Source organism: Hemicordylus capensis, chromosome 5 (genome assembly GCF_027244095.1).
Source record: "Hemicordylus capensis ecotype Gifberg chromosome 5, rHemCap1.1.pri, whole genome shotgun sequence".
Lineage (NCBI taxonomy): Eukaryota > Metazoa > Chordata > Lepidosauria > Squamata > Cordylidae > Hemicordylus > Hemicordylus capensis.
The window spans coordinates 112227001-112250894 of NC_069661.1; the positions used below are offsets into that span (position 1 = coordinate 112227001).

General features: G+C 43.7%; 1 protein-coding gene and 1 long non-coding RNA gene across 2 annotated transcripts in view; one reads left to right on the top strand and one right to left on the bottom strand.

Moving 5' to 3' along the window:
- Window positions 1-23894, bottom strand: part of LOC128326674 (uncharacterized) — a 40823-nt gene that overhangs the window by 3488 nt on the left and 13441 nt on the right. Inside the window, exons 2-3 of the long non-coding RNA XR_008308188.1 lie at window positions 6427-6536; window positions 4161-4335 (exon numbers count right to left, since the gene is read on the bottom strand). This is a non-coding gene — a long non-coding RNA (uncharacterized LOC128326674). The remainder of the gene's footprint in view (window positions 1-4160; window positions 4336-6426; window positions 6537-23894) is intronic.
- The window catches only part of CCKAR (cholecystokinin A receptor), a 41510-nt gene continuing 25331 nt past the window's right edge, over window positions 7716-23894 (top strand). Inside the window, exons 1-2 of the mRNA XM_053253925.1 lie at window positions 7716-8082; window positions 9735-9986. Coding sequence (XP_053109900.1) covers window positions 7965-8082; window positions 9735-9986 — 370 coding nt within the window. The 5' untranslated portion in view covers window positions 7716-7964. The remainder of the gene's footprint in view (window positions 8083-9734; window positions 9987-23894) is intronic.

Below are 23894 nucleotides of genomic sequence, written 5' to 3' on the forward strand. Positions count from 1 at the left end.
TCTGGATAAACTGCAGTTGACCTCTGTTATGAGATAAATGGTCAGGCAGTTGACAAAATCACATCTAAGCATCCTTTCCCACTGAGTAGGACCAAGCTAGCTTCCTGGTTTACTGTGGAGCCTGGGGTGATTAAACACCATGACTGCAAGGATGAAGGCATTGATTGATTGATTGATTGATTAATATTATTATTACTATTATTTAACATATTTGTATAAAACCCAAAATGTAAGTCTCTGAGCGGGTTACAACAATACAAATAACAAATAAAAGGTTAAAAAATTACAATAATTTTAAACTTAAAACAATGTCAAAACTAATAAAAACAAACAACAAATTATTAAAACAGTATCTAATTAAAGGCCTGGGTGAACAAGTGTGTCTTGACTGCCTTTTAAAAAGTAAGTGATGGGGGGCCCCTCTTATTTCAACAGTGAACACATTCCAAAGCCTCGGGGCAGCAACAGCGAAGGCCTGTCCCTGAGTAGCCACCAGACGAGCTGGTGGCAGACAAACTGCAGACAAACCTCTCCTGGTGATCCAAATGGGCGGTGGGACTCATAGCGAAGAAGACATACTCTTAAATACCCAGGGCCTAAGCTGTTTGGGGCTTTATAGGTTATAATCAACACCTTGTATTTTGCCTGGAAACTTATCGTCAGCCAGTGTAACTTTTTCAAGACAGGAGTGATGTGGTCTATCTGGGATGACCCAGAAATGAACCTGGCTACCACATTCTGGACCAACTGCAGTTTCTGGATAACATACAAAGGCAGCCACTCATAGAACAAATTGCAGTAGTCAAGCCTGGAGGTGATCAGCAGATGTCAACCTGATCAAACATGGCTAGAGTTCACTTAAAACCCTATTCTGTGGCAGTGATGGCAGCAAAGAAACCTCACTTTCCTGCCACCACTGTATTCACTCAGCCCATACAGCTTTTCTGTGTGGTTAAAGGGATTTTACATTCTGGCTCTCAGATTGGAGCATGTGTAATGGTAGTCCACTATGACCAGTTTGCTAGCAACTTTGCACTTCAGAGTTGTGCTCCAGAGTTGGGACAAAAATTTGTGGGTCTGTCTTTGGCACCTGTATGTCCTGTTTTATCAGATACTCTCAGTCTGTGCAGCCTGATAATGTGGACAAGATACTTTGAGGAATTCGGTCTACCATTTTTGCTCTTAAGCCCTGCCCTTCCCAGCTGGCAAAAATGACCAAGGGGAGGCTGGCCAATTAGCTGGGGAAATGATGAATGCTTCATTGCTTGATGGTATCAATCCATCTACAGGCGGTAATATGGCCACTGTTTAAAAACCTTGACCCCTTGATCCCACCATGTTGATTAATTTCTGGCCAGTCTCCAATATTCCATTCTTGGGCAAAATGCTCAAGCACATGGGGGCATCACAACTCCAGGTTTTCTTGGGTGGTTGTGTAGATCCATTTCAGCCCAGCTTTGGTTTTGGCACAGAGATAGCCTTTATTGTCCTGCTGAACAACCTACCTGGGAACTAGATGGCGAAGGATGCACCTGTTGGTTCTGCTGGACCTCTCAGAGGCTTTCGGTACCATCAATTATGTTATCTTTCAATACAGTAACCATGGAATGGGATTTGGGGCACAATGATGCAGTAGCTCTAGTACTCCTAGCTCCTAGTGTTGGTGCTGGCTTTGGAGTGCGGGGTCATATGGGGTTATATTCTGCTGTTCATGCTGTTTATCATCTACATGAAACCACCAGGAGAGACTGTCCAAAGATTTGTCACTAGCATGCAGATGACATCAAGCCCTATTTCTCTTTGACATCTGATTCCAGGGAGGCTGTTGGGGTTCTGAACCTATGTCTGGGATCAATAATGGAATGGATGGGGTAAAAAAAACCTGAACCATAATCTAGCCAAGACAGAAATGCTCTTGGTCAGCAAAACAGGTGCTCTAGGAATAAGAATTCAGCTTGAGTGCTTAAGAATTCAGGGTGGTGTTCTTGGCTCCAGTTTGAGTCTGGATATCCAGGTACTGGCAGTGGCCAGTGGTGCATTTGTTCAAATTCAGTTGATGTTCCAGCTATGCCTATTCCTAGAAAAGTATATCTGGCTATATTGGCAAAAGCCTGAGTTACAGCAAGTTTGGATTATTGCAATGTGCTTCTTGTGGGGCTGCCTTTGAAAAGTGTTTGAAAGCTGAATTGGTCCAAAGTGTTGTGGTCAGGTTGATGCCTAGATCCAGTAACCAGTACAAATGACATCTTATCACACATTTACACTGGCTTCCGGTCTACTTCCGGATGCTGGTATTAGCCTTTAAAGCCCCATACAGCTTGGAAATGGGATACCTGAAGGACCACAGACGGCCTTCTCTGTGTCCCACCTAATATCTGAGCTGCATTTGGTTGGGACACGGGAGATGGCTTTCTCAGTCACTGCGCCATGGTTATGGAATGCCCTGCCAAGGGACCCTCACTTTGCCTCCTCTTTCCTGGCCTTCCAGGTGAAAAACCCTCTTTTTAAACAAGATTTTAATCTAAAATGCTGCTTTCTCTTTGTTAGCCATGGTGTTTTGCACTGATTTATATGCATTGTCTGTTCTCTGGCTTCAAAAAATATTGATTTTAGTATTGTATATTGTTCTATTTTTATAAACTTGTATGTGATCTAGTGTTGTAAGCCACGTTGGGCACCTCCATGGAAAGGTCAGATATAAACTTCTCAATAAAATAAATAATATAAATAAAGACAAAGACAAGCCTGCTGGCATCTCAGAGGCCCCATTTGAGAAGAACCAGGCCTCACCTGAACAAGTGCCAAAGAAATATGTGACAAGTCCCATTTTTATTGGTTCTCAATCTCCTTTTCCATTTTTTAAACCAAAATGTTTTCCTAGTATTTCACTTGGACATTTATTTAGTATGTATTAACACTTATTTTGCAGACAAGGAAGGAATCGTGAGATTTTAGATAGTTTCAATTTCCACAGCACAGTCTGGAGGATGACCAGCTTAAACGAATATCTAAGAGGCCATATACAATGGATAAGAAAAATATTTGTTCCTGCAACCAAGATTTCCCAGACATTCTCTGTTGTAAATCTAGAGCTGAAGTTGCTCTTTCAAAAGGGAATTAGAAGCACTTGAAAGATGAACTTAAAAATGGAAACACTTGACGAGTGGAATAATAAAACTAAAATAAATAATAAAACTAAATAGAGCATTGTTCACTGTAGGTGCTTTCCTTCCCTTGTTGGGAAAAACGCTTTAATACTACACAATGAATGCCGCAACCCATCACTGAAAGAAGCCAAGGAGCTGCTCTGCTTGTTGACCCAGACTGCTCCCCTATCTGCTTCCTGTATGTGCTCGAGTACCTAATTCTTGGGCCAGTTCATACATCCAGGATTCTCACACCATGATCTCTAGAAGCTTACAGGGCTGTTGGCAGATGTGGCATCACAGGGAGTCATCAACCATAAGTGCCTCCAAAGTGTGCACATGCACATGCAGTTGCCATGGCCTGTATTATTTTTAAAGCTGATTCTGCAAATTGTGGCAGCAGCATGGCCTAACTGCACATGGAGAAACCAATGCATACAATCAGGGACTACACATGATACTGTTCAGGACATAAGGGCATTGGGGTTCCCAGAGGCCACTGCACAGGGCTTCTGGCGCTATGAACCTGTCAGTTACCTTGTCCTATACCAACCTGCCCTGCCCTGCCCCTCTAAATCTTATGGTATACTACTGGAGCTTTGGATCTTTTGCCTTCCCTACGAATCTTGCAGAAGTCTGTCTCTTCCATCAGCATCACTGGAACCTCTCTACTAGTGCTGGCAGCTGACTGTGCAAAAAATCCCTGACAAGCAACTGAAGGACCAAATCAGGAAAGACTCATTAATGGACCATCCATTATAACCGTTAGTTTGGTAAACCCACTGCAGAAAGGAATCCTTTAAATGTGAACAGAAAAGTTGGATGTCTACTTCGTTCTTAAGTCCTGCTTTTCTTTTGTCATTGAGTGATGTGTGTATAATTTTTGCAGCTTTAAAAGAAGTTTGCTAACGGGAAAGAGCATAAAACTTACATCCTCCCAATCTCATTTATTCCCTGCACAATATGATATTGTATAAACAAAGAACACTGTCCAGATTACATTATACTACTTACGTCCATTCTTCTCCAAAATGCATTTTCTTAAGGATGATACAGACAAAAGTATTACAGCGAAGGCTGATAAAATTCATCCACAGTGAGACTCTGGAAACTTTTGTCCTTGACAATTGGCAGATAAAATTCTTTTATGATGTTCCATGGAAATAACTTTGCCTAATTTCTTTTCTTCCTAAACATGAGAACAGGCACTGCTATGGGACTGTAAGACAGCAAGGAAGTGGTGAATATCAAAACAGAATACCACCTACGTGCTGCTATGCTTGCAAAGTGGTTTGTAGAACACGGTCATTAAAGTGATGAAAGGGAAAGAAGTTACTGATCCCTTTGAACCAAATAATACATTTCTAAAGCTGCCCGACAACTAAAAGTCTTTTAGTTGATTAATCATCTAGCTCTTAATCCATTATATTTAAATGTATTTGCATATTAGCAGAATCTCTATAAAGGTGCTTTTTAAGAATATTAAAAGAAGTGGGATTTACCATTTAATAAAAAGCTACTTCTCATTGTTAGAAGCAAAGACCATCTGAAAGAGTCAGATGGTCCTTTTTAAAAAGCAGATGTGCCCACCAATCTCAGCTACACAAATTACAATTTGCCCCCATTAAAAAACAAAAACAAAACAAAGCTTTAGTGCTTTAGTCTACCAATAACATTAATCAAAGCTTTCAGCCACAGACTCTACAGATTTCTGCTCAACTGGGGAGGGAAGAACCATCAACGACCCTAACATATGATGCTACCAACACAGAGTTAGACTAGAGTGAAGGGGAGGGGCCATAACTCAGCAAGTGAGCACACACTTTGCATGCAGGTCATGACTTTAGTCTTCAGGAAATGCTGAGGAAAACCCTTAGAGTGCTGCTGCCAGTCAGTGTTGACAATACTGAGCTAACTGGACCAGTGGCCTGACTCAGTATAAGGCAGCTTCATCTGTTCATAGGACCATTGGTCCAACTAGCCCAGCCCAGCACTTCTGTGTAATGCTCTCTAAAGCCTTACACTGGAGTCTTTCCAAGACCTGCTTCTGTGAATGTTCTTACTAGAGATTCCTGGGACGAAAACTTCAACTTGTAAGGCATGTGCAAATAAAGTAAGGACTCCTCTACCATCCATCCTATTAAACTACAGAGGCTATGGTGGTACAAAATGAACATATGAGCTGGCCGGGCGGGGGGGCGGGGTAAGGAGAAAAGTGCTCCAAGGCCCCACAGGGCTTAGGGCATATGGAGCAAGGAGGGCACAGAAGGAGGGCCCCAAGATTATATTTCGTCCCAGGCTAGCTCCCTGAGGCCCTAGAAGCTGCTTGCCTTCTACTGAGTGAAACCACTGGTTCATCTAGCCCTGTACTGTCATCTCTAACTGGCAGCAGTACTCACCTTTCCCCACTTTACTTTCATTTTTGAAGGGCAATGCCATGCCAGGAGGGGTTTTGTAGCCTTTCCTCCATCCCCGCACCCCGCGCTGAAGCAGGTGTTGTATTACTGAGCTGTGGCCCCTCCCCACTACACCTGACACACAACATCTCAATACTGTAGCCATATTTAGACATTCAAAAACAAACAAACCACCCAATGCTCATGGTTACAGTGCTGAAAACAGGTAGGAAGTCTCACCCCTTAGCTCTAGCCACCCACGGTTAAAGCAGTGTTCGTGTGTACAGGGAAAAACCGTAACCATGATGGCCAGCACGTGATTGGCTGCCTGATATGCAGTGGCTCCAATTTATTTATTTATTATTAAAAATTCACTATCATTGATTTCTAGAGCTCGTCCCTCTTCTAAAAAGATTTCTGGCAAATCTCCATTTTGCACCCTATGCCTGGAACTTCCTCCCTGAATATGCAGATGGGTGCCACCTCTCAGCAAAACCCACCTTTTCTGCAAGGCCTTTGGCATAACCCTTTAAGCTGCACAGGGCTGTGTCTTCCCTGTTGCTGCCCTGAGACTCTGGAATGCACTCCCTTCTGAAATAAGAGCCTTCCCATCTCTGACAACTTTTAAAAAGTCTCTTAAGACTTGTTTTTTCACCCAAGCTTTTTAACTGGACTGTGGTTTTAAATTGTTCTAAAGTCTTCATTTTCAATCTGTTTTATGTAGTAAACCACCCAGAGATTGAAGTTTGGGGCAGTCTACAAATCTGAAAAATAAATACATACATAAATAAAATAGATAATAGAAAATAAATATATTATATTTGTTTTTACCATCCTTCCCAACTGTAACCACCAAGCTTAGTGCATGTAACTGCATCACTCACATTCATCACTTGCTGCTTCTGTTTCCCCCTGTCTTGTTATCATCACTTTCAATTTTTCAGATTGTAAGCTTGTTTGGGGCAGAGGGCTTTACTTCTTTGCATCCAAAACTCTGTAAGTACATAAAAACACAAATCAAATAACAGTCATAATAATAACAACATTCTTCAGAATATGGTAGTAGCTTGATGTGGTAGCATTCTGGACCACACCGATTTACACTGCAGGCAGAGGTCGTATTTTAGAATGCTCCTCCATTTAAACAAAACCAAAGAACACTTTATGTAGTACACAAATACAACAGGTTTAGTATCACATGTGATTTAACATGTGGTTTAGTTTGCTACATATAGGAAGCTATTTACATGCAGAAGCATACAAAAACAAGATGCGCCTTCCCATCCGCTGTCTGAAGTGGCACAATCCAGAACTCCATGATTTCCATCTCATTTTGTGTAACATGCAGAAAAGCCCTACAGACTAAACTAAAGACTAACAGCTAAGAGAGGCAGCAATTGTGAGTAGAACGCAATGGGGAGAGGGAGGAGGTTGCTTAACCCTGACCCCTGTCATGGTAAATCACCCTTCCTTTTCTTTCTACAAGGGGAAAAAAAAAATATAAGAGAACCCTGATTCTTTTCTCCTGCATTCTAGGAAGCAGCTGGAGGAGAGCAATTCTGAGCAGAAAGTGACAGGAAGAGTTTCACAGCCCCCTGACATTCCTTCACACCTGACTGCAGCCTCTCTCCCCTCCCCACCCCATTGCTTTTCCGTTAAAAAAAGAGAAGGAAAAGATGAAGCTGACCTTCACACAGCTTCCACGAAACATCTAGTTTGGTCCTAAGTCCATGGGATCAGAGTGAGTCTTTTGGATGAGAGTGCTAATCTTAATTCTATCGGGTGATTTTGGCCACAACTCAGCACAGAATTAGGTGCTCTGAAATGAAAAAAATTCAAACTCCGGTTTGGGCTCTACACTTTTTACCAAACTAATATGTAACAAAAATATAAAATATGTTGTTTTAGATGTGTGTTTAAAAGGAACTGTACTTCTGAGTAAAAATGCCCAAGCTAATTTTTCATGTTTTAAATTGCAGTGGATTTTCTGAACTCAGGGTTATAAATAACAGTGTATGGAGAAGTCCTGAGCATGTGTGAGCTAAGAGCAACTGTGTAAAGGGTTAATTTTGTAATCACTATCCAGTATAGTTATGATCCTAACACTGGCTCGGTCAATAACAGAAAGGGGTGGATCTAGAAGAGGGGAAGCGGAGAGCTTGTGTGCATGCATGCATTTCTCTCTGCGGCATCCAAGCTGTCTCATGTCTTGCTAGCTACAACCGTTCCCATGCTTCACAGAATTCTGTGGACGGAGCACTCCCTATGGGTGGCTGAAAAAAGACTTGCTTGGACAGCTGATCCTGTCAAAGCTCCCCCGTCGCAGGTTTCTTTTAGGCCTATTTGTGTTCATCAAAAGAATGAACAGATAGTCCCAAACCTACGCTTTCTCCCTTAGACGCCAACCTCTGGAGAGTGAAGGATGGATATGCTTAATGACAGCCTCTTTGACATTGATCCCAACAATTCTGATTTCCTGTGTGAACTCATCATAAGAAATGGATCCGTTTTCTGCATTCATCCTTCTCAGCCTTTTAAAGGTAGGTGCAACTTTTACATTTTTTTTAAAAAAAAATTAAACCAGCCAATTTCACTGGCAGCTATTCAACGGAAAACAGTTTGTCATGGATTTCAGGTGAAGCTCTGTGGAGACAGACATTTGTTGCTAAGTTCTGATCCAAGAGGAAAGCCAGACATTTACATTCTGACTTTCTGATCATAACTACAGCTACAGAACAATGTGCAAGTCGTCCAGAAAACTTAGCAGTTGCAGTGCTGGGCACACAATGTTGAAAGGAGCAAGCCAAAACACTAGTACATTTCTAATGGGTTTTTAAAAAAAAAAACCCCAAAAGAAGTGTCACTGCAGTTTATAAGAATAGTAAGTAAAGGAATTAATATTTGCATGTTAGATCATAGGTGTCAAAACATATGGCCATATTTTAAACTACAGTAAATATTGCCATGTTGCTCCCTATTTTCTCACAGAATCAGTTTCCAGACTGGTAAAGGTAGGGCTTACCAACTTCCTCATCTGGAAGTATGATTGCATTATAAGTAGTAATATATAACTCTGTGAAAAGGACATGATGAGTGTAGCATGCTATGAAAATGAACGTGTATTCCAGGTGGATGAGAATTTGGCACAGATGAATCTATCTGCCAGTTAGAACTACGCTTGAGGGTGCACAAGGAACAGCCAGACCCTTTGCACACCATAGTTTACACCAACTTATCTATAAAGGCTCATTTCAGGCTTTCAAATGGCTTCTTACAGCATTTGAGGTCAACCCCCAGTTCGATTTGCCTGATCGAGAGTCTTTTTAGAGCAGAATTACTAACCCAGTGGCAAACAAAGGATTCCCAACCCCATCTTTGTTTCCAATGTGCAAAGCAAGGAAGGCTTCTTCTTCTCCTGTTTCAGGAGAAAAGCAACAGGTGGGAGAGTTGGTTTTCCGTCTACCCGCACCAGCCGCTTTAACGGACTTGACAGCGACCATGACTCAGTCAGTGCCCCAGTTACAGGGAAAGTGGCCCAGGTTGGGGCTTGCTTAGGAAAGATGGCATAAGGATGGGTTCATCACTCTCCCTGCCACTTGCCCCCAGCCAATGCCACCCTCCCCTTGTTGCCTTGCATAACAGCAGCAAGCACAGATGGGCATTCCCATGCTTGCCAGACATGTAACTAAGCATTATTTATGGGCATGCTGGAATCCTATTAATTACCCTTTGCCAATTAGGGCATTTAGCAGTTTCCAAGGAACAATTTTCAGTGGGAAACTGATAGAGGAAAAGTAACCCCACATCTCCCTGAGCCACTGCACCAACCCAGCTCTCCGTACCCGGCAAAACAGCTTCTTTTGTAAAATAAACAGATGGAATCCGAATCACAGGATTCCAGTGCACTTTGGGAATGCCTCGTTTGCCCTAGCTGAAGCAGAGTGACCAGCTGCAAAGGCGGACACCACTCCTGTGCCCTTAGTAGTCGTTCTGAAGAGAGCCTTTGGGCAGGAGTTGCTTTCAGGCAAGAGTGCACGGGCTGAAAGATGCATTTCTGTGCAACTGTGAGACAAGACAGGAGCCCTCCCCTGCTTTGGGTTTTATCACACAGAATGGGATATGGGTTCTTAAGAACGTGTGCTTTCCTGTTATGCCTCTACTGAATGTGACTCTTTTTCATGTCTGCTTTCAGATTTGGACCAGCCAGTTCGGATTCTGCTCTATTCCGTGATTTTTCTGCTCAGTGTTCTGGGCAACACCCTGGTCATCATAGTGCTGATCAGAAACAAGAGGATGAGGACTGTCACCAACATCTTCCTGCTCTCACTGGCCTTTAGTGATCTCATGCTTTGCTTCTTCTGCATGCCCTTCACCCTCATTCCCAACCTCCTGCATGATTTTATTTTTGGCAGCGCTGTCTGCAAAATTACCAGCTACTTCATGGGTGAGTCTGTGAACAACAACTTTTTTGCCCTTGCTTCTCTAGCAATGATGTCCAGGCTTTCAGCCCTAATGAACCCTCTCCATGTTGACTTATCTGTTCAGGAACACTTGTGCATCTGCCATGGAATATGTACATAGTTCTGGGCATCTTTTAGGGTGCACACTCAGTTGACATGGGGTGCTTAGTTTAAAAAGGTGGGTTATATCATGCACATTCAGACCATGCCCTGTTGGGCATCACCCTCTACCTGTATGAAAAATGAGTGCACCCCAGAGCACTTCCTAGACTCTCTCGTGGTTGCACATGGCAGGGTAGGTTGACTAGTGGTGGTCTTCTAAGAGAAGATTGTCCACCTTTCAAGATCTTCTAATTGAGAAATTAATTAAGCTTCCAGATAACCAGGGTTTCCTGGAACAGGGAGTTCATTTACATGACCTCATTCCAGAACTGGAGAGGTCTGCAGGGAAGGCAGGAGCTTCCCTGCCTTTGCCATGCCATGCAACCACAGCACAGCAAAGGCAAAAACTGAGAGCGGGAGGACTTCCACCTCCCGCATCCCAGAGTGCCCCACGCCACATGAGCGGCAGCTGCTCTCAATAGAGCAGCCACTGTGCTTGGCACAGCTGCTCCTTCTCCCTGGCTCACTGCTGGAAATGGTGGCAGACTGTGGAGAAGCCTGTTAACCCAGAGACGCTCGTGCACACAATCACAGGTTCATTTCCCCACAGGTTCATTTTATCTCTGTAAAACCCTGGGTTTGAAAATACGGCTACCATGTTCTGGAGCCTCCATATGATACGAGGCTCGTATCATGTTAATTGCCTTAGAATTTGACACCTGTGTTAACTGCACTATACAATACTTTGTTTGTGCAGGATGCCTATGTGAAAGGCTTCGTTTTTCTGGGTGTGGAGCACTTGCTTCCATGCAGCAGGTATGGTTTGCTTGTTTTTTAATGACAAATCCACTTGTCCTCTTTGAACAAGCTGTTGCAGGGCACGTATCTGTGGTCGGGTAATTAGCACCCAACCTCAGTATACGTGGGGGGAGGGGGACTGAGAGATAAGGGTTAAAACCTGCATATCTGTGGGTTGGAGGTGGCTGGAAATGACATCGTAGGTCATTTCTGGATGCCATTTTGTTTTCAGGAGCCATTTTATGGCTTCTTTTAACCAAAAAATGGGGCAAAACCAGCTATTTTCAACAAATTTTCACAATGATGAACTACTGGAGAGCATGGTAGGGCACTTTGGAGGGTTAGGGTTAGGGTATTGGGGGGTTATTTTGGGGAAAACACACCTATTTGGGGCTGGTTTTTGGCAATTTTGGGCAGTCCAGGAACCGAACCCCCGATTCCCATAGCCCTAATCCATTATTCGCGGACTCACTATCCGCCCCCCCACCCGCCGGCAGAACAGAACCCCTGTGAATAATGGTGTTCTCCTGTATGTATTTACTTTGGTTTCCATTGTATGTTCATCTCAGAACATAAAAAGAGCCCTGCTCAATCAGACTAAGGTCTACCAAGTGCAGCTTTCTGTTTTCTACAGTGGCCAACCAGCTAGCCCCAGGAAACCCACAAATAGGACATGAAGGCAATAGCAACTCTAGCAACTGAAGGCAATAGCAACCTCTAGCAACTTATATTCAGAAGTATAGTAACTCTGAACATTGAGTCTCCACGTAGTTATCTTGACGTATAGCCAGTAATATATACATCTATTCCCCTTTAGACATCTAGTCCCTTTTAAAGTCAACTAAGCAAGTTCTGTACTAGTCAAAGCTCACTTAGACTACAGAGTCCAGTTCTGGGCAACACATTTTCAGGAGGGCATTGATAAGCTGAACTCATAATAATAGTAGCAGAGAGCAACAAAGACAGTGAGGAGTCTGAAGATCAAGGCCTATGATGAATGGTTGAAGGAGCTAAGTCTGTTTAGCCTGCAGAAGAGAAGACTAAAGGGAGATAGGACAGCCATCTTCATATACCTGAAGGGCCGTCTCTCTCTCTCTCTCTCTCTCTCTCTCTCACACACACACACACACACTAGCAGATGTATTCCCTGCTGTTCCTGCGGATAGTACTAGAACCAATAGGCTGAAATAAAAAGGAAGCAGAATCAGGCTGGACATTAGAAGGAGTTTCCTGAGTGCAAGAGCGGATTAAGAAGGGAGCAGTCTGCCTCATGCCATGGTAGACTCTCTTTTGCTGGAGGTTTCCAAACAGAGGCTGGCAGCCCTTTCCTTCGCTGAGCAAGTGGCTGGACCTGAACCTCTCCAAGAGCCCTCCCAACTCTAAAATGCTGTTATTCTATCTCTCACAGCAACAAACTCCATGCACTAATTATGCATTGTGTGAAGAAAGACTTTCCTGTGTCTGTTCTGAACTTACTGCCAATCAATGTCATGGGATGTTCTAGTATTATATGTCAGAGGGAGAGACTGTCCACTATTTTTATTCACATGCATAAGACCTTTGGGGGCGGGGGGGGGATGGCCAAAATGTTAGGAGAACAGGAAGCTACCTTACATTGAATCAGAATGTTGGTCCCTTCTTACTCAGTATTGTCTGCACGGACTGGATGTGACTATCCAAGGTTTCAGGCAGGTGTCTTTCCCAGCCCTACCTGGAGATGCCAGAGATTGAACCTGGGGCCTTCTGCATGCAGAGCAGATGCTCTACCACTGAGCTAAAGCCCCATTCCCTAAATTAGTTTCTGGGAGATTCTGTACTTGTTCAGTGGCATTCAGCCTGAGGTGCCGGAACTCCTGTACACCAAAAAGTTTGCAGCCCTGCTCACAGAGAGATGTTTGCAGGACCATCAAGAATCTGTAAGCCTGCACAATGGACTTCCTACTTGCCACAAATGGATGTCCAGAAATACTTATTGATTATACTTGTACGCTCACCCAAGCCTAACCGTCCCTGGGCATTTCACAACAAAAATTAAAGCATTAAACAATTTAAAACCACAATTCTAGTTTAAAAGCTTCAGTGAAGAAATGCATCTTTAGAGACTTGTTGAACATTGTCAGAGATGGGGAGGCTCCTATTTCAGCAGGGAGCACATTCCAAAGTCTCGGGGCGGCAACAGAGAATAGGGAAGAGGATGCAAGGAAGAAGACTGCAAGGAAGGGGCAGAGTATTTTTGTATTCAAAAACAACAGGTAAGCCTCAATCCAATGCATTCTGGGCAGCCCATCCTGGGGAGAATATTAAATTTCAAACCTGGTAGCTATACATGCTGAGATGGGGTTCACTGTTAACTTTTTAAACCTAAGGCCCACATGGCCACTGATGTTTAACTAGAGATGGCTTTTACCACAGTATTCTCCTGAAGAACGGCTGCATAGCCCAAAATAGTGTTGTTTGGGTATTTGAATAATCTGTAGGAGATTATTTCATTTCATTTGATGGGTGATTTAAGGCAAACATTTACAAAGAAAATGTGTTTTTGTAAACTAGCATGAGTGTGGCAAGCCTTCTAGTAATTCATAAACGAAGCCCGGTTTTTCCAGTGGCTCATATGAAACCACTAAGTCATTCTTCTTGCATAAAGCATCCATCAATTTGTCTGTTTCTGTCATTTCTAGAGTCTTATTTAGTCATGTAGTTGCTGAAAAAAGATTTGCCAGCTTCAGTCTGTCAGTCAGTTGACAGTCCTATGCCTACTTACTGTATTTGGGAGGAAGCCTCGCTGAGCAAAGAAAGGCTTATTTTTGAGTAAATATGCATTGCATGGAGGTGTCAAACAGTTTAGTTTGTTGATTTGACTTTAGAACAATTCATTAGACAGTCTATAATAAAATGCTCAGTTGTCCTTTAAATAGTGTATTGACTTCTAGAATCTGGCTAAAACTATTTTCCTACAGCCAACAGATTTTGCATATCTTTTGTGACTGAACTGTTGCAGTAATTCAGTCATAAAGAATCAAAGGTCAACCTATATCCTGTTATTTGATCAGTTCTCTCAATCATCTGAATCCAATAATTCTGGATTATACTCACACTCATAACAGAGATGATAAAAATAAAGTACATACAGCAGGGGCGTAGCTAGGGGAGAGGGGGCCCGTGTTCGCCCCTCTCTCCAGCGGCCCCTCGGAGTGAAGGAGATAATGAAGAAAATAGGAAGGGGTGGAGCTGGTGGACCCTCAGGAGCTCGGGGGGCCCGAGTTCTTTGAACCCATTTGCTCAATTACAGCTACACCCCTCACACACAGTCAATATGTACTTAGACAACTAAATGGTGGTGGTGGATTGTAACAAAAGTTCATAAATTATGCACAATACATAACTAGAGAGCCTCCCCATCACCACCACCCCTGATTCTCTTTGTACTCAACCTGATATCGCCCAATGAAATTCATTGGCAGTAGGTTCCAAACAGATAAAAGGAAATTGTTCTTCACACAATGCTTGTTCAACTTATGGCGTTCACTGCAGCAAGATGTGATAATGGCTAATAGCCTAGAAGTCTTTTGGGGGGGAAAGATTACAAAATTCAGAGAGACTTCTAATAGCAATTAACCATAATTGTTAAACAGAGCCCCCATGTCTAGAGGCACTATACCTTTGAATAGCAGATGCTAGAGGCAAAGAACATGGGAGGGCTGTTACTGTCATGCCATGCCTGTAAAATTTCCACAAGCATCTAACTGGCTGCTGTAGGAAACAGAATACTGGACTAGATGTATTCTGGACTAGCTGTATTCTGTTGCCTGAAAAAATACCTTTGCCATGGGAGGGGAGCAACAGAAAGGACAATATCTTCACCCTGAGTTGATCACTACAGCAATGGTTTTGGATTTGGAAAACTAGGGTACATTTCCCCACTCAGCTCTGGAGCCTACTGAATGCCTAAAGGCAAGTTTCTTACTCTCTCAGGTGTTATGGTGTTCTGTGCCCTTCGAAACTATAATGATGTTGTGAGGAAGGGCACAATACAAATGTAACAAATAAATACTGCGTGGACATGCAGTTAAGAGCGCATGAGGAAAAAATTGCCTTGAGGAACAGAGGCCGCATAATTTGCTTGGAGACCTGCCAACAATAAAGGCTGACTGAAAAGCAGCATGTCTTTACAGAATGAGCAAGAGACAGAAAGCATTTAATTAGAAACAACAAATAATGTTCTGCCCTAGTAAAACTTACATCCTTGTGCTCAGCAGATATTCCGCAAACTGATGTTTTTAGTCTACTTTCCTTAAGGAAGGTAAGCTTATGAAATCACCCAACATTCATTCATTCATTCTTCGTGTGTGTCCTTTTCAACTTTGCAAGACCTGGACAAATATGAACCACATTGTTGTAGGGACACATAGTGACACCTCAATGCTGTAGTTTGTGATGATGCCATCCACCCCAGTTCAAGATGGTAGATGTGTGGACGTTTGAGGCACAAGTGGGCTAACGTGTGAACCACTTAACCAATTTGCACCAAATTTGCTACAGCTGTAGGGAATAGTTTGTGACCTCAGGGGCATAGTTTGTGATGATGTCATCCATCCCAGTTCAAGATGGTGGATGCATGAACATTTGAGGAATAAGTAGGCTAACTTGTGAACTGCCTAACTGATCTGGAGCAAATTTAGTCCAATTGTAGGATAGTGAAAGGAAAGTAGCAGAACAGTTCTTAACAGAACTACTTGTTACTGAAAGTTAGGTGTGTTCCATTTGTGAGCAATTCAGAGTCAGCTGAATTCTAGCCCTGAGTTCCAAGGAGTCTAACCTGGTCTAGATGTCAGAGCTCCCCACTCCCCCCAAACAGTAGGGGTTTGGCAGCAGAGAGAGGCCTCCTTGGGAAGTTTCTTGTGAGGAAAGAATATTAGGGACTTTTAGTTGCATCGCTTTTTATATCTATTTATTTAGAAATATACCTCTTGAGCAGTAGAGAGGAGAACCAGACAGTGCTTGTCTGTCTGTCTTTATTAGTTTATTTATTACATTTCTAGACAGCCCCGTCCAAAGTAGGGATGTGCACGGACTGGTCCAGAGCCCATTCTAAAGGCCTCCAGACCGGTCCAGACCTGGGGCTGGTTTGGCAGTTTGACGCCGCAGCGGTGGACCTTTAAGGGCGGGGGAGGGTGTACTTAACACTCCCACCGCTTTTCCCCCTCCAGCGCTCCCATTTTTAACACATTTGGGGCAGCAGGTTACCTCCCAGCCACCCCTTCCCCCATTCCTCAGCAAAAGGTATCAAAAGTCTGACTGCGCGTGCGCACATCATGCACGTCACATCCATGTGTTGCATGAGTACATCGCACGCACACACACACACACACCTGACATATGCATGCACGCGAAACATGGACGTGAAGCACATGCGCAGCGTGCGGGTGGCAGGGAGGTACCCTGCCTCCCCAAATGCATTAAAAAGTGGGAGCGCTGGAGGGGGGTAAGTGGCAGGAGGGGTAAGTTCACCCTCCCCCACACTTAAAGAACCACCCTCCCCAGTGCCAGACCGCGGAGGTGCAGTTCCGTGCACACCACCAATCCAAAGTCTCTGGGCGGTGCATAACAAGTTTAAAAAACATGAAAACAAACATCATTTAAAACACACTGCTTAAAACAATGTAAAAACAATGTAAAAACAATTCAGAAACATTTAAAACCAATTAAAATACTTCAAAACAATTTAAAAACCTTGGAAGCCCAGGCCAAACAAGTAGGTTTTTAGGGCTCAAAGGCCAACAATCAAGGGCACCTAGGCAATTTTGGCACCTGGACCACCTCCTGCCATGAGCCTCCCCATGCAAGGCCCCCCAAAACTTACTTTTGGGGGGCCTCCTGCTGTGCCGAACCTCCGTTTTTTGTTTTTTTGTTTTATTTCAGCCGCTGTGCAGCTGAGGGGTGGCTGCTGGGGGGTGAGCCCAGAAGCCCTTCTCCCCCCTCTTGGCGGCAGTGGCCAGAGCAACACTGGACCTGTCCATTCAGCCCAGCGTCTCTTTCTAACTGTGAGGCACACCTGTGCAGTCATGGCGCTTGCAACGATCTCCCTCAGTTGTGCAGGCGTGCCTCGCAGTTAGAAAGAGATGCTGGGCCCAACGGAGAGGCTCAGCGTCACTCTGGCTGCTGCCACTGGGTGGGGGAAGGAGGACTACTGGATTCACCCCCCAGTAGCCACCCCTCAGCCTCACGGTGGCTAAATTTTTTTTTTAAAGAAATAATGTTCATCCAAATGTCCCCTCTACATACATTCTAAATACTGGTTTAACACAATAGAGATGTGCCCAGAGGGTGCTAGGATATCTGTGAAAGTTGGGACACCCCCCTCTTTAATTGTACTGACAAATTATTGTCTGTACTGGATAGTCATCTAGTTTTCTCATATACCTTTGCAAGACTTGCTAAATGGGCAAAGAGGCACCTTTTAAAGTGGTAGCTTTCTTATATTTGAGAGGGGAAGAACAACTTTCCCTATTCATACTATCTCTTTTGTGTGTGTGTGTTTAGCCCAGTGTAAGGCCCGGGGGCAGTGGCAGCCCCCATCAACCCTAAGTGGGGCTCATTGCCTGATTGTTTATTGGGTCTGTGTGAAGCTTCAGCCAAAGCTGAATACTCTGCACAGTCTCTCTGGCACATGGAGAGTTTACCATTCCCACCATGCTGTGCTGCACTTTGCCCAGCACTGGGGTAGGGGGTGAGGAGGCTCTTTTAAGGGAAATGGAGTCCTCTAAAGGTCCCCACACCATCTTCAAAAGCACACAAGGAGTGCTGGCAAGTCAGTATAGCCTGTCCCAATGCTGTCCTTCTAGAGCTCTAGGGCTCCATCTCTCTAAAAGGGCCCACTCAGCACTGGGGAAAGTGCAGAACTGTGCAGAGGTCAGCACAGTGGGAAATGGTCTCACATTGAACATTTTTTGCCAAAGTGGCCCCTGCCTGAAAAATAGTGAAGATCACTGTTTTAGACCTTGAGCCCCTTTGGGACAGGGACCCCTCTTCTCATCCCCTTTTCTACTTAGACTGCTTTGTGAATGTTTTTGTTGAAAAGCATAAAATAAAAAAGAAGAAGAAGAATTAGCTGACCTGGTGCAGAGCATCTGCGCCTCTAGTTCTCCCTATCTTCCCCCCATCTTCATTTCGTGCCCCTCCTCCAGCCCCATTTTGTGCTCCTGGGCAGCCGGGCCACCGCTTCTCCTCCATTGGCGGCCGGCCCACCACTTTTCCTTTCCAGCTGCTCAGCCGTACTCCTGGCCAGCAGTTTCTTTCTGCCCATCCCCGTTGCTAATCGGCAGCTTGCTCGCGAACTCTCGTGAGAGCTGCCACGCATGGGATTAGTGACAGGTACGTTTAGCATTGTGATAGATAGATAGATAGATAGATAGATAGATAGATAGATAGATAGATAGATAGATTAATTCCAAGTGTGGCCAGTCAGATGCTTCTAGAAGCTTGTAAGATAGGCATGATGAAGGCAACTGCCCTGTCTTTTTTTGCCCCCAGCACCTGCTGTTTAGAGGAATACTGCCTCTGAACAAGCAGTTAGCGATTCCTAGTAGACAGTAGTCACCATCCATTATGGCTAATTGAAGAAACACCGGCTTCTAGCCATCAGTGCCCTTGGAACTAGCAACTTTAGCTATTAAACTAAACAAAAGCAAGGGAAAGGGCAAGCTGCTTACGTGGCAGTCATAATATTACACTTAATCAAACTCTTGCTGCTCTCTGAACACATCAGGACACTGAGCCCAGTACTGCTGCTCACATACCTAATTTTAAGCTCGCTTCAGGATGCTTTGATACATCCTTTCATGCTGTTCCTCAGCTGCAAGAATCAAATTCATAAGATCCCTTACCTGTTCACACAGCATTTGTGGGAATCTGTTTAACATAGCTTTAATTGAAAGGAGGACTGGAAAGAGATTGTTGTGCCAGCATGAATGAGATCAAGTTATTGTGCCAGCATGAATGAGAGAAGATTTTGCTGGAAGATGCAGTCCTGTGCATGCTTCCTTGAAAGCAGAGGGGCTTAATTCTGCATAGGATCTGAGTAACTCTCATTTATAAAGACTTATTAACTCTCACAATATTATACACAGACTTCTTTATAGAAAGAACAGAGCTAATAAATCAAAAGTTAAAGCACTGATTCCCCCCCCCCTTTTTTTTCACAGTACTTACTGCTAAGTAAACATGCCAAGAATTACAAGAACTTAGGCTTCAGTTATGGTATACTGAAGTGGTAGGGACTTAAAGCTGATGACCAACACTGCTGTTCTAGGCACACTTACTTGGGAGTAAGCCACATTCAGCTTAATGGGACTTCTGAATAAAATGGATAGAAATGGGCTGTTACAGAGACCAGGGGTGACTAATCTCTGTGTTCTTGGGAATTGTATTATTCTCCAGACAGTGGTCTGGGGGCAGAAGTGGTTATTTTGTTGCTGTCGTTGCTTGTTGTTGTTCTTGCAATGAGACCCTTTATGAATGGTCAGTCTCCATAATATCACATTGGCTTTCATCTTTGAATGTCATCAGTGAGAGTTTAATCTTAGCACTGTCGTTAATTTGTACTGCTTGTTTCACTAACACTAAAACTAACACCCCAGTCCTCAAAACATGAGCTTAGAAGCTGTTTTTATTTCAGCAAAAATCAAAACTTACTTTGAAGTTTACATCTAATGGGAGCGTTCACATGTGAATCCAGCTTACAACTGGATTTTTCTTAAATCAGTCTAAGTAATACATGCAATACCAGCAAAAGCCAAGAATGTACAGTCAGTTTATTTTCTGCATTCTATCTTCCATTAACAATAACAGTACAAAATAGCACCCAAGAGGTTCCAAGGCACTTTTTAGTGTCTGATGTGAAAGCCACTAATGTTTATAGGACTGCAAGATTAATGGCTTAAAAACAAGTTGCTTCAGTTTAATGGGGTTATGGCTTAACATCAAATGAGGACATCATCAGAACTGCAGATATGAAAACAAACTTGCAAACTGCTGTCAAATGGTTATCTTTCATACACATAAAATGCCTTAACAAGTATAATTTACATGTGGGAATTCCCTACCTCTGCCTAGTGGTCACTGAGGCAGTAAACTTGTGTCTGGGCGGTACCATTTCAGACTGCTGGTGAGGCTTACATGATGGAATATTCTTCTATTAAAAAACAACACACACAAAAATCTAGGGGTGAACGAGTCTGGGTCCCTGTTAGTTTGTGTTTTGTAATGTGGGGAGGTTCCCCCCAGTGAGTGTAAGAACTAGGCCCAAGGGAAGTAACTAAACTACATTGAGGGTCACAGTTGAGGGTGTGTCTTTAAAATTAGTTTTTAGTTTTCTATCACTTTTCCATAGAGGAAAGGCAAGAAAATATTGATGTACAGTGGAGCGTCTGTTTCCTTTTAGATACTAACTTCTTACATTGTAACTGCCACATATAGAGAGTGAATTCCATGCTGTTCTGTACCCAGAACATATCTATCTATCCATCTATCCATCCATCCATCCACAGAAGGAAGAGAATATAGTTGGATTATAAAATTTTGGCCTCCTTTTGCAAAAACTGGCTTTTATGAAAAACCGTATCTGTTAAAGATCCTGAACATATATTTTTGGAAGCTACCTAAGCAGAAATCAGTTCTAATTAATGCTTTTAGGATCAAAACACTGATCTGACACATAGCTCTTCCCACTAAACAAATACTAAACAAATTCAGATTTGACCTGGATGGACTTATTTTCAAGTACATTTGAAAAATGAACGCAGCTATTGTTCATGAACACAAACAAATGGTACAAATGTCTGTCTCTGGTAGAACTGCTAACTGGTTTCAGAATTGTCCCAATCTGTTTTATAAAAGAAAAGCAGGTAAAGTCAAATTCTGAAAAACATTGATCAGCATGTTCCTGATACAAGAAGTCCATTTCTCTGAACTGCTGATGTACTTGAAAAAAATGTCCAGCCAGTCCAGAATAAAAAATAAAGAATCAAAGTTCATTTTTAAATAAATGGGAAACATCTTTGATTAGTCTATTGCTAAATCAGTGAAATATAAAGCCACTCAGAATGTTAGAGTTAATTGCAAATATGAAATCACAGAAATAATGAAACCTTCCTCGGTGATTACCATAATAAAGAAGTTTCAAGGGAATATATTAGTGTGACATTTATAACAGCATCAACATCCCTTTAGGGAATTAAGAGAAACAATACAGTTGCTAAAAACTGTAAACCGCTTTGTGTGCCTTTGTCAAGGCAGAAAGGTGGTATGAAAATGTAGTAAATAAATAAATAATAAAATGTCATAGCATAAATAAATAATATGTTTTTGAGCCCAACACCTAGTTGTCATTTAAATAAGTCTTAAAATATAGAGGCGCTTCACACGACATGTGTGAAGTGCCTAGGGGTGTTCTGCGGGGAGAGCAGGCTTAGTCCGCTCTCCCCGCAGACGAGCAGACACTCGTAGCTGGGCAGCCAGATCGGCCACCCACATGACTGCTGGCTCCATCATGGAGCCAGCAGGGGCTGCAGGGATCAGGGGCCACGCGGCCCGCAGAATTTCCAGGATGCCCCACGCAAGTGCGTGGGGCATCTTGGAGAGACCCCCAAGCCCGGGAGGCTGCTTGCAGCTTCCCAGCTGGGGGTCTACTCGTGTGTCACCGCGCGCCATGGTGACATACGAGCAACAAAATGAGGTCAACAGAGCGCTCGCTCCATTAACCTCATATTTAAGAGGAGGATGGTTTAGGCGGGCTAGCCACTTTGGGAGCACCCACAACCACTGGAAAGCGGGCTAAGCTCCCTTAGCCTGCTTTCCAGTGATCGTGGGAATCTATATATATATTTCTCCTGGGTGTGCCCAGGAAAAATGCGTCCCGGCAGCCCAGCTGATTGTCTGGGCTGCGGGGATGCCTGATTGGTCCTGGCACACCCAGGAGAATTGCCTGGCTGGGCGGCTGCGGAGGCAAGTGGGCCAGGCGGCGGCGGCAGGCCCGGCTGCGGAGGCAAGGCGGCGGGCCCGGCCGCGGCGGGCCAGGCCGCAGAGGCGGGCCAGCTAGAGGCACAGATGCTCTGTGCCCGGGCCCACTAGTAGCTTCATAGTTTGTTAACATGGGCTATGGTAAATTGCACTTTTCTCAGATAAATTTTACGGTTGCCACTCAAAACCATTTTACCAGCAAAACTGCAGCCGAAAAGAACAAAAGAAATGCAATGTGACTATGAAATTAAGATACAATGCCTGACATCCTGATTAACGCAGTGTGTGGAGGTGCCAGAAAGATATGTCCATAGCTGTCCTAGCTGTGCAGCATTTCCACACCCTAGGAAAGGCACAATCTTCCACACCCTAGGAAAGGCAATAGTGGTGATAGGGGAGTGAATTTCAGCAGTCTGCTCTGCCTCTGAAAATGCCTTCTATCCGCTGAAGGTATGTCCCTGTGGACTGTGTGACCAAGGACATACTTTTTCAGGTGGCACAGGGCACATCTGGAAGCAGAGCAGATCATCAGAATTTGCCACCCTCTGACAACATGCCTGAGGCTGCACAGCTAGGAAAGCTCTCACAGTACAGACCCATCTTCCTTGCACATCCACACTGCATGAGTCGGGATGTTGGCTAATATTTGGTCAGTCATCAAATACTGTGCAGATCTGTGATTTTTTTAAAAATGCCTAAAAGGGATGGCAATAGTTTGCAAACACTGTTCTAAGAAAACCTGGATGTCTATGAAGATCAGTAATGGCAGACAAACATCTTCAAAAGACAGTTTGCCCACCACTTACTTAAAATGCAAACCTGCAGGGGGATGTGTGGTCCAGGGGTTCACCCAGTTTGTGGGGAGGTACATGGAAACCCAGCAGACCTAGCCAGCACCCTGTATTGAACAAAGGATACTGAGTCAGCCCCAGGGGGGTAGCAAGGTTGGAGTGGGCCCAGAGACAAGATTTTAAAATGCCCCCCCTTACTGAAACTCAGCTCAGGAGATATATATATCCTATGTGCCACAATAGAACATCATCCTAATTTTTTTTTAAGGTTTTGTAATTGATGCAAGTCATTTAATGGTACTAGAGAAAGAAATGCTGTTCTGGTAGCTCCAGGTCACTCACATCAATTTCGGAGGATCAATACAACTGAAGGAAGCCCGGGCAGCTGCACGGCTGGGGGAGTCAGTCATGTGACTTGAGTCTGCCCCCCCCGCAAGGCAATGGGCCCCCAGACAACTGTCTCCCCTTGCCCTATTATAGTTACGCCCCTGGTCAGCCCATTAGTTCATTTCAGTTATTATTGTCTCTTGACTGGCAGCATATCTTCAGGAATACAGACAAGGTGTTCCCAGCCCTATATGGAGATTCCAGGGAATGAAGCTGGAACCCTTTAATTAAGCACTGAGCTGTAGCAACTACCCTGTGTTACTAAGTCACCATTATAAATAATCTACTGATATTCAGTAATGTTATAGGCTGCATAGTGGCATGGAGGTGTAAAAAAGAAATCTACAAAAAATATTTAAGGCTGGTTTAATTAGTTCTAAAAATGGAGGGATCAACAACTAAGCAGGTTACTTTCAAGTTTACATTACAGCACTAAGAGCTGCTTCACACATAACTGTTTTACTTCATATTCCTTTCCCCACCCTCCCCATGCCAGAAAAAAGCATGCTTCTTATGATCACTGCAGGGGAGTCTGCTTCAGCAAAAGTATATGTGGTGAAGTGGAGGTGTGCTCATTTGTCACACTGGAATGTGTACATGTGCATATTCATTTCTCTACACATAAAAAATATAGGAAGTATGGAAACCAGCATGTGCAAAGTAATCCTAAAAACACTGAAATTCTAATTGCAGAATGATTTGTGTAAAATTAGCAGACATGCACACATGGGACTGTTTGTAACACTGAGGAGAAGGGGGAACCTTGGTAAACCAAAGCTTTTAGGACACCTTTGATCA